Raw genomic sequence first — 14157 nt, 5'->3', positions numbered from 1 at the left:
GGTGACATCAAACTGGATGGGAATGCAAGTTGTTAGGTATGTATAAGGAGGTTTCATGAGACCATGGATAAGCTAAAGTGAGTGGGCTAGAAAATTACAGATGGAATATAATATAAAGGAGATGTGAAGTTATTTACTTCAGTAGAAAAAAACAAAAACACAAGAATATCCTTAAATTATGAGAGGTTAGGAAGTGTGGGCATCCCAAGGGATCTAGAGTCCTTGTCCATGAGTCACCAAAAGCTTGCACGCAGGTATTGCAGGCAAGTGGGAATGCAAATGATATGTTGGAATTCATGTTTGAGGAGATTTGCATACCGAAGATGTCTCACTGTAGTAGCTGCATAAAGACACGATGAGCTGACAAATTGAGTATTGTGGACATGTTTAATCTCCTTATGTAAGGAAGGTTGTACATATCATAGACAGCGTACAATGGAGGTTCACCAGATTATTCGCTGGGATAATGTGATTGTCTTATGAGGAGAAGCTAAGAGATCGGGTTTGTATTCTTGACCATTTTGGAGATTGAGAGGTGATTTCATTGAAACTTAAAGTTCTTATAGGGCTTAGCAGGGTCAATGTGGATTGGATATGTCCCCTGATTGGTGACATTAGAACCAGGGACCTATCTCAAGATAAGGGACAGGCCATTTAACAGTGAGATAAGGAGGAATTTCTTCACTCAGAGGGTAGTGAATTTCTCTACCTGAGAGGGATGTGGAAGCTCAAACAATTGAGCAAGTTCAGGAAAGAAATCAATAGGTTTCTGGAGAATAGTAGCATTAAGAGATATGGGCATTGTATAAAAAGACGGCATTTAGAAGATGAACAGCCATTATCTGGAACTGAGTTCTGACGCGATGGGCTGAGTGGCCTATTCTTATTCTAATGGTGGTGAATTTGCATTTTTTATTTGTTCATGGGATGTGGGCATTGCTGGCCAGACAGCATTTATTGTTTATCCATAATTGTTCTGGACAGGTGGTGATGGGCTGTCTTCTTGAGCAGCTGCAGTCCCTCTGGTATAGGAACACTGTTCATAAGAAAGGGTAATGTAGAATTTTCACATAGTGACAGTGAAGGACAACATAGTTATAGCTGGACCTTTGTGCATCTTGTAGTGGAACTTTCAGGTAGTCTTGTCCACATTCTTCTGCTGCCTTTTGCTCTTCCAGGTGTTTGAAGTTGTCAGTTTGAAAGGTGTTTCTGAAGCAATCTTGTTTAGTTACTGCGGTAAATCTTGCAAATGGTACACATGCTGCCACTGAGTCTCAGTGGTGAAGGGAGTGAATGTTAAAGGTAATGGTTGTTGTGTCAATCAAGGGGGATACTTTGTCCTATATTGTGTCAAGCTTCTTGAGTGTTTTTAGAGCGACATCCATCCAGACAATTCGATAGTAGTCCATCATGATTCTGACCTGTGCTTTGTAGGTAATGGTCAGACTTTGGGAGACAAAAGGTCAGTCAACAGCTCCAAAGTTCCCAGTCTCTGTCCTATTTTTGGAGCCACAGAAACTCTATGGCGATTTGAGTTCAGCTTCTGGTCAATGTAAGCCACCCTCAACCACACCCCCATCCCCCTCCCCCCACCCCTCCAGGATATTGATAGCAGGAGATTCGGTGACGATGATGCCATTGAATACCAAAGAATGATGTTTAGATTTCCTCTTGTTCGGATGGTTATTGTCTGGCTATTGTACCACTTGTGTGGTATAAATGTTACTTAGCACACTCCAAGCCTGCCTATTGTCCAGGTCTTGCTGCATATGGACATGGACTGCTGCCATGTTCTTATGTCGTTGGAAGCTCATTTTCGGACCAAATATGATACTACAAATTGTAAACAGACTGGGTTCGCTAGAGACAATCAGCTGGAAAATGACGAGTTGGTGGCTGTGAAAGGATAAAGGCTTTTGTTTTCTTGATGTTTCTTTGGAGGAAACTGCTGCTTAAGTAGTACTGGCTGCCAAGCAAGTACATCTGTGCAGTAACAAAAAAAACTAACCTGTTTGATTGTATTCTGAGACACTTGCTCAAGAACTGTACCTTTAGCCGCCAAAGGTCCTAAATACCGTAAATCTTTGACACTCATTGCTTCTCATCCTTTATGATGTTTCCTAAAGTCTAATTGTTTGACCAAGCCTTTCATCATGTGCAGTCATTTTCCTGTGAAGAATTTTCCAAACTTTTTAGTATGTTAAAGGGACCAGCTAAATACAAGCTGCTCATTCCAAGTGTGTCAGCTCTTGATAACTGATCATGAAATGTACAATTTCTGGGTACGTTATACCCCATATATTCAAGGATTCTATGGACTGCTATTGCTGAAAGAACAAAGGTGAGGCTTTATAGGGGGATGGGAAGTTTGGCTGGGGCTTAAATGGTGATTGTGAAGGAGGACAAGGGAAAAGAAAGAGCATGGTGGGTAAAGAGATGGAGTAGGGGTGAGGTGGGACTATAAGCTGGTGCTCGTGTCTTGCCTTGAAGTAGTGAACTTATTTTCAAATTAGTTTTCACAGATACTGGATTCTGTTCCTGTGGTTGTGCTCGCTTTGCTGGATCATGCCATGTAAGGGCAGGGATCTCAGTTGTTTCATTGTCTGATAGGAACTGGAGAGGAAAGATGAGAGAGAATTTTTGATTTTTAAATTACTGTTTCACAGCCTGTATGATGAAGCACCTACAGAACTGGGTTTGTTTGTGTGTGCATACCTACATGCAGATAGTGCTTGTAAAGAAGATGTTACTCATCCCTGATGCCATATTGGCTAGTTGAAGGTCTGCTGAGATATTAGTTGAACCCTTAACCATCGATAAGAAGTGTTGTCAAAAATTGGAGCAAGTGGGAAAAGGAGAAATTGTTACATGATTGAAGAGGAAACTCCCATAGGGAGGTAATAGCCTAGTAGTATTGTGGCAAAACTATTACTCCAGAGATTCCAGTAATGTTCTGATTTGATTTGATTTATTATTATCACATGTACCTAGGTACAGTGAAAAGTTTTGTTTTACTTGCAGTAAAGGCAGATCACATAACACAAAGTGCACAGGGTAATACAACAGAGTGAAGAATACAATGTTCTGGCTGCAGGGAAAGTGCACAGAGAGTGAGATCAACATTAAATTTAAATTTTGTAATGTCTGTTCAGAGGTCTAACAACAGTGGGGAAGACGCTATTCTTGAATCTATTTGTGCATGTATACAAACCTTTATATCTTTTGTCCAATGGAAGAGGGTGGAAGAGAGTTTAGCCGGGTTGGGAGGGGTCTTTGATTATGTTGGTTGCTCCTGAGGCATCAGGAAGTATAGATGGAGTCAGTGGATGGAAGGCTGGTTTGCGTGATGGACTGTGCTATGTTCACGACTCTTTGTAGTTTCTTGTGGTTTTGGGAAGAGTAGTTACCAAACCATACTGTGATGCATCCAGATAGAATGCTTTCTATGGTTCGCCCACACCCTGGGGACCTGGTTTAAAATCCCATAATGACAAGCAGATAGTGAAATTTGAATTCAATTTTTTTTTAAATGTCTTGAATAAAGAGTATAATGATAGAACATAGAACAGTACAACACAGAACAGGCCCTTCAGCACACGATGTTGTGCTGACCATTGATCCTCATGTAAGGTAAACCTAATGTACGAACCCTTAAATTTCTGTGACCATATGCATGTCCAGCAGTCTCCTAAATATCCCCAATGACCTTGCTTCCACAACTACTGCTGGGAATGCATTCCATGCTCTCACAACTCTCTGCATAAAGAACACGCCTCTGACATCCCCTCGAAACTTTCCGCCAAACAGCTTAAAACTATGACCCTCATGTTAACAATTTCTGCCCTGGGAAAAAGTCTCTGGCTATCAACTCTAGCTATGCCTCTCATTATCTTGTACACCTCAATTAGGTCCCCTCTCTTCCTTCTTTTTTCCAATGAAAAAAGTCCGAGCTCAGTCAACCTCTCTTTGTAAGATAAGCCCTCCATTCCAGGCAGCATCCTGGTAAACCTCCTCTGAACACTCTCCAAAGCATCCACATCTTTCCTATAATAGGGTGACCAGAACTGGACACAGTATTCCAAGTGCGGTCTAACCAAAGTTTTATAGAGCTGCAACAAGATCTCACGGCTCTTAAACTCAATCCCCCTGCTAATGAAAGCCAAAACACCATATGCTTTCTTAACAACCCTGTCCACTTGGGTGGCAATTTTAAGGGATCTATGTACCTGCACACCAAGATCCCGCTGTTCCTTCACACTGCCAAGAATCCTGTCTTTAATCCTGTACTCAACTTTCAAGTTCGACATTCCAAAATGCATCATTTCACATTTATCCAGGTTGAACTCCATATGCCACCTCTCAGCCCATCTCTGCATCCTATCAATGTCACGCTGCAGCCTACAACAGTCCTCTATACTGCCAATGGCACCTCCAACCTTTGTGTCATCTGCAAACTTGCTAACCCATCCTTCAATCTCCTCATCCAAGTTATTAATAAAAATTACAAAGAGTAGAGGCCCAAGAACAGAGCCCTGTGGAACACCACTCACCACTGACTTCCAGGCAGAATACTTTCCTTCCACTACCACTCGCTGTCTTCTGTCGACCAGCCAATTCTGTATCCAGCCAGCTAACTTTCCCTGTATCCCATTCCTCCTGACCTTCTGAACGAGCCTACCATGGGGAACCTTATCAAATGCCTTGCTGAGGTCCATATACACCACATCCACTGCTCGACCCTCATCAACTTGTCTAGTAACATCCTCAAAGAACTCATGACCTGCCCCTCATAAAGCTGTGTTGATTGCATTTAATCAAGCCATGCTCTTCCAGATGGTCATAAATCCTATCCCTCAGAATCCTTTCTAACACCTTGCAGACAACAGATGTGAGACTTACTGGTCTGTAATTGCCGGGGATTTCCCTATTTCCTTTCTCAAAGAGAGGAATTACATTTGCCTCCCTCCAGTCCTCAGGTACGACTCCGGTGGAGAGCAAGGATGCAAAGATCTTCGCAAGCGGCGAAGCAATCACATTTCCCGCTTCCCAAAGCAGCTGAGGACAAATCTGGTCTGGCCCTGGCGACTTGTCAATCTTAATGTTTGTCAAAATTTTCAGCACATCAGCTTCCTCAATCTCTATCAGTTCCAGCATGCTTACCTGCTCCTCGATGGTTTCATTCACTACAAGGTCCTTTTCTTTCGTAAAGACAGAAGCAAAAAACTCATTCATGATGATCAAGAAATGATTGTTGGGAATACCCCTCTGATTCACGAAATTTCTTTAGGGACTGAAACTGCCATCCTTACCTCATCTGACTTATATGTGGTTCCAAACCCACAGCAACGTGATTGACTCTGAACAACCTTCTGGGTAACGAGGGATGGGCAATAAATGCTGGTCTCGTCAGCAATACCCGCATCCTGTGAGTGAACATGAAAAGGGGGAAATGAATTGGACAGAGCTGCATTGGACTGAGTGGCTCCTGCATTGGTGAGAGCAGGTTGTTTTTCAGATGTGCTCGGATAACAGGCAGAAATTTAATATTTACAAAAGCCAAGTATTTTCAGACGCATCGTTCTAATATATGGTGTTCTGATAGAGATTAACCAGTTAGTAAGATTTTTAAAGCAACCGTTTTGAAAGATTTAAAAACTCCCGATTTTAAATCAAATGTCTTGATTCATGAGGCGGTGCAGTTGGGATTATTGTTGCAGTTGTACAGTAGCAGATTTTTGTTGTTTACTGCTGAAACATTGCCCGCGGCTGCGCTATCTGACCCTGGTCAGCACTGCGGGAGCCTGCAAGCAGGCGGACAGTGTAACTGCCGCTTTAAGCAGAAATTTTGTCCTTTCTGAGCTGTCATTCTTTAGCTTTACCGACGTAAATTCCAGGCCTTTGCTGGTTTCCATGGTTTCTGGCATCACGTGTAGCTGGGAGTCGGTGAGTCTTGTGAAAGATGCTGCGAATTAGCATTTTGCCATTGAAAACTGGTAAGGCATAGCCAGAGGGAGGGGGGTAGGGGAATAGATAATGACACTTTAATTCAGTCAGGCGGTATCCCCCAAGCAATACATCAGGGTCAACTCAGTTCCTCACATGCAGTCACCATTTGAGAGTGTTCAGCAAAAAGTTACTATTGCTTTCTATCGCTATACAGACTTTTCTTTTGAATTTTTTTTTTTGCTGTGTTAGCTGACTCCCTGTGCATCGCAGCATAGGAATGAGCATTAAAATCCCGGCTGGGTTGACGGACTTGCTGCAGAGCTTCACAGTGGAGGTGCTGAGGAAGCAGCCGGCCGATCTGGTTGAGTTCGCCGTGCAGTACTTCAGCAAGCTGCAGGCGAGCCAGGAGCTGCCGTTCGCCCATGAGAAGAGCGGCGGCGGCGGCGGCGGCGATGGCGCTTTCCGAGCCGCTAAGGCGGTGAACTTCGCCGATGAGCCGATGCAGACCGACTCCGAGGATGACGAGGACGAGGAGTTTGAAGGTACGGTTGTGTAGATTTTCATTCTAAACTTTTTTTTTGGTTTCTTTTCGTCAGTGTTTTCGAACTTATTCCTTGCAGTGTTTTCTTTTTATTTGCTCTGAACTGTGCGAGAGGGCTTTAGGGGTGAGAAGGGGATTTTTCACCCCCCCCCCCGCCCAAGGCAAGGCGGATAATGGGAGGCACAATAGTCACTCTTTCTTTATCCCTCAGCTGTAAGGTCTAAAACATTGAGGCCAGCTTGTGGACACAAGGTCCCTCCCATTCCTAACCCCCTCTAACATAAACGATGGTCCGAATTACTGTTTTCTGCATAGCAAATGTTCAGTGGAGTTACGAGTGGGCGGAGTTTGGGGCTGACATTGATCAGCCGGGCCGAATGGCCCGTGGCTGTTTAAATTCCACACCATTTGTTTTATCTAAGGGCAGCCTCGGTAATTGGGGCCCAGGGTACCATAGGACACTATTTTAATCTTCATTTGCAAGATTAAAATTTTGGCCTGGCATACTTGTTTTTAATTTCAGTGTTAAAAACACATTGTGTTGAACATGAAAAGTGATGGTTCGGGTCCTCTTGCTGTTTGAACATTTTTGAAGATGTTTTCAGTGTTGGGTAAGTTGGGGACAGTGTTGATAAGTGTACAACTTATTGAAAATAGACTGTGCTGTGAATGGTGAAGTTGCCAGATTGCTCTGGTGGGTAATGGTTTGTGATATATTTGCTATATTAAAAAAAATTGAATCCCTAATTTGGGAAATGTGAGGGACAAGCTGTGAAAGAAGGCTAATAAACTATTTATTGAAATGCTGTAACTGTAAAGTGAAAAGTTCACTTCATGCAGAGATCAATGTGCATCTCCTCATTGAACAGAGCTATTAGCCTTTTTGATTTAACATAAACCATTACTGTATACGTCATTTGATACCTCAAAGTCGATACCTCAAAGTCCGTACCTCGCTGTCTTTGGTACCATTTACTTTATTGCTCTTTTTTTCTGCTGCTCTGCCCATAATTCAGCTCCCAAGTTTCGAGGAGAATCCAAGTTATATCACTCCATCTTCCTGTCACTGTTATGTAGAAACAGCTTCTCTGCAGATATGTATCAGCTGGTATTGCTTGTTTTCATAATGTGTATCATGCAATGACTCGAGGGGGGGGGGGGGGGGGGAAGTATAAACTTCTACGTAGTGTCATCTTTTAGTGTGCCCAAAATTTCTCATTTATGGATTGGAGAAATTGCAGAGGCAACAAAATCTCTAGTAATGAATTTAAGGATTAAATGTCTTGAATTTAACAGATCCAGAAGTTCAGGAAGTATGCTCACTAATGAGTTAAGTTTTATGCACAGGAAATTTTATCAGTAATCATGGGAACTCTTGATAAGTAACTGGAAGTTAGAATTTAGCAAGAAGTGACAAACTATTTTAACCTTGAACAATTTTATATGCTCGTTGGATGCTGCCTGAATTGCTGTGCTCTTCCAGCACCACTGATCCAGAATCTGGTTTCCAGCATCTGCAGTTATTGTTTTTACCTAATTTTATATGCAGTAAATGTTCCAATTAGTTTTGTGTAATTGGAAGCAAGCAATATGACAAAATAGATCAGCTAAAACTCCTATAGTATTTTATGAGAAGAGTTGAAACCAAGTGCTGTTTTTAAATGGTAGGGAATCAATACTCTGTTGTTTCATTCAAATTAATGAATAAAGGTAGAATTTGTAACCTTTCCATTATACATTCCATTTTTATTCTAACCATTCTTAATTTTTTTTTTCTCACTGACTGGTCTTCTGCCAGTGTTAAAGTTCCAGTGTCTCTGGAGGATGTAATGGCATGTTTACATTTATGTAGCATGTTTGCATATTCTATTTGGTCAGAGGAATTTAATTTGCAAAGTTGACTCAAAATTAGTGCAGATATAATGTTTATTTAATACATACAATGCAGAAACATTCAAAGGCACTTCATAGGAGCATATTGGCAGGTGGAACTGAGATGGAGGAGCTATAAGAAAGATGATCAAAGAGGTCAATTTTAAGCAGGATAATGAAGCAAAGGTGGTATTGGGGCATTATCAGTTGCTAATTATATCATATCTTGGATCAGTGGAGTATTGGATGCACATTGCTGGTCTAATTTTAATGCTGTTTTTGGATATGTGGCTGAGCCTGATTAAAAATGACAAGACAGATGTCCTCGAAGTTCACTGATCAGATCAGCCATTGCCACATGTTACACTGCTGTAATTCCAAATGTTATTTTGCCATCTGCTTATTTTAGCACAAATTTTTGGACTTTTCATTCAAGCTGTTCTCCTTTTGGTTCCAGTATATAATAGCTGATGTCAACCTGTTATTCTGCCACTAGGAAAACCTGACTTGTCTGCCTACCTGTTTTTATTTTGGAATGAAAACAAACGTAAATGTGAACCATATTAAAAGAAAATCAATTGCAGTAATGAAATACAAAAGTGGAACTTTTGCTATGGTACCAGTAATCACTGTGTATTATGTCTTTGCAAATCACTTGTCATAACAACATTGTCTAATTCTTGTAATAATTTTCTAACTTTATTTTACTTCTGTTCTTCAGCCTGTCTTTCCCAGTATTTTCAAAACTCTGGAATTCATCTCTTAGTTTCCTATAAATTTTTTTTTGTTGGATCATCTTTTATTTTTCCAAAATTGATCTATAGCCTTCTGATTATTGCCTGATTTCTACTTTCTTTAAATTTTTGGTGAGTTAGTTGATATGGGCCAAAATCAATGGAGTTTCAGCACTGTCTGAATGGAACAAAATTAAAAATCACAACACTAGGTTATAGTCAAATAGGTTTATTTGGAAGCACTGTTACTTCATCAGAGGGTTGGAATGCAACAACTGACTAATCCAGAGCCGAATGTTGTTCACTCATTATGAAGGCTACAGTGGGAGTTCCTCCCGTATGTGAATTGGGGGCAGACAGTGGCATAATGGTTACGTTAATCCAGAGCTCAAGACTAAAGCAATAGATAAATCAGCAGTTGATGAAACTTGCATCAATTAATAAAGCTGGAATATAAAACTCATTTAAGTACTGTAGTGATCATCGTAACCAGCGTTTAAAACCCTGTCTAATTTGCTAATGCCTTTAGGGAATGAAATCTGCCATCCTTTTCCAGTTTGTCCCATGTGTGACTCCAGGTTGAAAGCAAAGTGGTTGACTTTTTAACCATCCTCTAAAGTGGCCTAGCAAGCAACTGTGTTCAAGGTCATTGGATATGGATAGCAAATCTAGCCTAGCCAGGAAGACCTGCACCCCATGTAGAAAGAATATATCTTGTTTAAAAGTACTGAAGTTGTGACATGAATGCAGCATTGGACTGAATGTGGCATCAAGGACGTCTGGAAAAACTGGAGCCAGTGGAATTGGAGAGGGGGAGCCCTCTACTGGTTGGAGTCATACCGAGCACAAAGGAAAATGGTCACATTTGTCAGCGGTCAATCATTTCAGTCCCAACATATTGTTACAGGAATTCGTCACGATACTCAGCTAGGCCCAAGTATCTTCTGCTCCATCAATGAACTTCCTTCCATGAGGTCAGAAGTGGGAATAATGGTCCACCAACATTCAGTACTAAATGTGAGAAGACTACAGAGCTTTGATTTGATCCATTGATTTTGCTACCTCTTCTGCTGTTTGGCATAGTCCAGTGTTGTAACTTCACCAGGTTGGGGCCTCCTCTTGGAGTTTGCTTGGCACTACTCCTTGCATGCACTCCTAAACTCTTTCTTCATATTAAGCTGACATTTGCTACATTTCTGTGGAGACTGGACCATGCTAACACTGGATTCAGTAAACAGTTATAAGTTTCCCATTGTATCCAATCATGCACAGCATTTACAACTACCCCGAAACAATGTATATGAAAGTAAAGGCCTTTTTTGAAATAGGCAAACAGCAATTTGCTTACATACACTATTTTTCTATATATTGTATTTACATAGTGCATTCCAGTACTTGATAGCCAATGACCTGCTTTTGAAATGTAACTAGTTTTTTTAAATACAAGAAAATGTAGCAATATATTGCAATTAGAGCAATATAAATCACCAGTGAAACTTCGAACTGATGTTAATTGTGGGCTCAATTTTAATTGGAACATTTGAGAACTTCTCATAGCAAAGATCTCTACTATTCAATCTACCTGCATGATTTTCATGACATCCATAAGATTGCCTGTATTTTTGATTGAATATTCTGCTTTCTGACATGCAACAATTTATTAAGATTAGTCAATGTTGTTAACTATTCAGAAAATTGATCCTTTTCTGGAATGAGTTGGGTGGAAAGGAAGGGAACAAAGTCATAGGTGCGTTAGAGTTGTACAGCAGGGAAACAGACCCTTTGGTCCAACTTGTCCATGCTGACCCGATGTCCTAAATCAATCTAGCCCCATTTGCCAACATTTGTCCTATATCCCTCTAAACCCTTTATTTATGTACTCATCCAGATGCCTTTTTAGATGTTGTAATTGTACCAGCCTCCTCCACTTCCTCTGGCAGCTCAATCCATAGACAATAGGTGCAGGAGTAGGCCATTCTGTCCTTCGAGCCTGCACCACCATTCAATATGATCATGGCTGATCATCCTTAATCAGTATCCTGTTCCTACCTTATCTCCATAACCCTTGATTCCACTATCCAACTCTTAAATGAATCCAGAGACTGGGCCTCCACTGCCCTCTGGGGCAGAGCATTCCACACAGCCACCACACTATGGGTGAAGAAGTTTCTCCTCATCTCTGTCCTAAATGGTCTACCCTGTATTTTTAAGCTGTGTCCTCTGGTTTGGCACTCACCCGTCAGCGGAAACCTGTTTCCTGCCTCCAGAGTGTAGACTCCACACACCCCAGCCTCTGCATGAAAAAGTTGCCTCTTAAGTCCCTTTTTAAATCTTTTCTCCCTCACCCTAAACCTTTTCCCTCTAGTGTTGGACTCCCCTACCCTGGGAAAACCCCTTGCCTATTTACCCTATCCATGCCCTCTATAACATCATCCCTCAGCCTGTGACGTTCTAGGAAATCTAGCCCAGCCCATTCAGCCTCTTTCTGTAGCTCAACCCTGGCAACATCCTTGTACATTGTTTCTGAACCCTTTCACAGTTTAACATCAGAGACCAGAATTGATTGCAGTATTCCAAAAGTGGCCAGACTAATGTTCTGTATAGCTGCAACAAGACATCTCAATTTCTATACTCAATGCATGTGACTATTAGGCCCCTGAAGAGTTGCCTCACTGTCAGGCAAAGTTGATTCTGGAAATAATAGAGGCATGTAAGAATGGCACTACATTTGGTTTGCAGCTGATTTTAATCTGCATAATAATCAGATTAAATCTAATTGATAAGGGTAACATGGACAATGAATTAGTGTACATCAAGGGTTGTTTCTATGTGCAATAGATGGCTGAAACAACATGCGAATGGGCTATTTTATATCTAGTCCTGTGTACTGAAGTAGATTTTATTAAGAGATCTTGTCGTTGAGGATCCTTTACAGGGTGGAGATCACAATTTGGTAGAAGTTAAAATTCAGTTTGAGGAAGGGCAACTTGTGTCTCATCTTTTGTGTCCTTATCTTTTAAACAAGCATGTGGCAGAGGAAGAAGCTGTCTAAAATGGGCTGTAAAAAATATTAAGGGGTAATTGAGTGGATGAGTATTGGTCGACATTTCAGCACATATTTCAGAAAGATTTAACAAATCTTCCTCCTGTCAAAAAGGAGAACTTGATGAGAAGGATGAGTTGCCTGTGGTAATGGAGGCGTTCAAGGTGAATATCCAATCAAAAATTAGTTGTACGAAGCATTGAAAACCAATGGTAACCCAGACAGTCGGGAATTTACAGGGACCAGTGGAAGGTCTTGAAAAGCTAAGAGGAAGAAAGTTGATTGTAGCAGTTAATTAGAAAGAAATATGAAAAAAAATCCAGCAAGTGTCTGTGGGCATATAAAAGGAATGAGAATAGCTGATGTAAATGTCAGACCCTTGGAGGATGTGACTGAGAAGTTAATGATAGGGATAGGGCAGATAATTTTAAAGCAATATTTTGCATCTGTCCTCCGAGGAGGATGCTATAAACACCCCCAAGACAACAGATAAGAGGGAAATTCTTGTAACAGTCTCTATCGTGAGATATATTTGAAAAACCAATGGAACTAAAGGCAAACAAGTTGACAGGACCTGATGCCCTGTATCCAAACATTTTTGAGGAAGTAGCTGCATAAACATTGGAGTCATAGAATGTTGATTTCTAGAATATTTTGTTCAAACATTTTTACTATTGTTGAGAGCTTAACTTCAATGCATTAGAAACATTATTTGTGATTGTGATTACATTTCTGCATTTTCTGTGTGTGTGTGTGTGATCTAACTATACAATACATAAAGCTGAACAAAATATAACTGAACCAGAATATATCCTTTTATAAACAGTTTGCAACTGATCACTAGAGCCTCAGCATGCCAAGGGCAACATGGCATGCATTACACTGATGCTTATTCTGACCTACATTTGATATGCCAATGCGTATTATACTTAGTATGACAAATAGATACTGTGTCAGTCAGTTAATGTCAAAATGTTTACAAATGTTCAACTGCATTTAAACTTGTGTTATGCATAGAAGCATCTATAATATTCTGTAATATTATTGTCTTGCAAGGAAATGTATTACTCCATCCAGTAATGAGGTCTTTGTTCATAGAACAATTAATGACTTGCGGTACAGGTAGTTGTTCCAAGGCATTCTGTTATTGATTGTGTGAAGATTTTTGTGTATGTGTGTAGGAAAGAGAAAGATGTCTTTGCAATTCCTGGGTCCCTATAGGATGAACTGTACTTGTAGATATTTCTCCAACCAATCTGTTCTGATGTATTATTACACACCACTGGGGCAGGAGGAACTTAAACCCAGATCTTCTACCCTAAGAGAGGGCCAGGGCCGCGACCACTGTACCTACCACAAAGAGCCTCCATTATCATACTTGTAGATATTTTCTGGTCAGCCTGTCAAGAGATATTATTACACATCTCAGCAGCAGGCTGAATTTGAACCTCCTGGCCGAGAGATAGGTACCACAAGACCCCTTATTGTACTTGGATGCTGGTTGAGTCTCTGCGAGTTTCTACTCATTGCATCAGCCCAATTTGGGCAAAACTGGTTGAACCAACACAAGACTATGGAATTTTAAATGCAAGTAATTTTCAAAACCAATTGCACTGGTGTTTTCTGTGAGTTTTTAGACTGGCTTGATTCAACTGAATCGGGCATTACCCAGAAAACTGGCCCTTTCCGGAAGTCAACCCTACAAAATTTCTGCCAACTGCATTGGTTCAGAGGCTGTTCAAATTATTCATTTTCTAAACGTCCATTCTGCCTTAATCAGGTCGCACTACATTTCATGGATATATAGCCTTCAGAATTGCTACTCAATGTAAAATCTGCATATGGATGTTATTATTTTAGAGACGGATGTCCTGACAATTGGTCATGTAAAGCTTCTAAAGTTTTAAAGGAACTCTGACGAGCAGGTTTTTTTAATCATATTGAAGATTAATTTGCTAATTTACTGCACAGCAATGAAACATTTTAATGGTAGATCATGTCCTTTCTTAGTGACTCTTTTC

General features: G+C 40.7%; 1 protein-coding gene across 4 annotated transcripts in view; it reads left to right on the top strand.

The window, feature by feature from the left end:
* Positions 1–5186: 5186 nt before the first annotated feature.
* prkar2b (protein kinase, cAMP-dependent, regulatory, type II, beta) overlaps positions 5187–14157 on the top strand; it is a 123951-nt gene continuing 114980 nt past the window's right edge. The window contains exons 1-2 of one of the 4 annotated variants that reach the window (XM_043713670.2): positions 5187–5493; positions 6196–6488. In XM_043713670.2, the coding sequence (XP_043569605.2) occupies positions 6224–6488 (265 nt within the window). In that variant the 5' untranslated portion in view covers positions 5187–5493; positions 6196–6223. Of the gene's footprint in view, positions 5494–5798; positions 5944–6003; positions 6489–14157 lie in introns of those variants that run through there. The other 3 variants (XM_043713668.2, XM_087999552.1, XM_087999550.1) reach the window with 3 other exon arrangements.

The sequence above is a fragment of the Chiloscyllium plagiosum genome, unplaced genomic scaffold, assembly GCF_037043375.1.
Source record: "Chiloscyllium plagiosum isolate Xiang-an unplaced genomic scaffold, Cpla_swu_hap1 HiC_scaffold_23, whole genome shotgun sequence".
Lineage (NCBI taxonomy): Eukaryota > Metazoa > Chordata > Chondrichthyes > Orectolobiformes > Hemiscylliidae > Chiloscyllium > Chiloscyllium plagiosum.
Note: the sequence above shows the minus strand (reverse complement) of the source record. Positions and strands in the feature narration are given on the sequence as shown.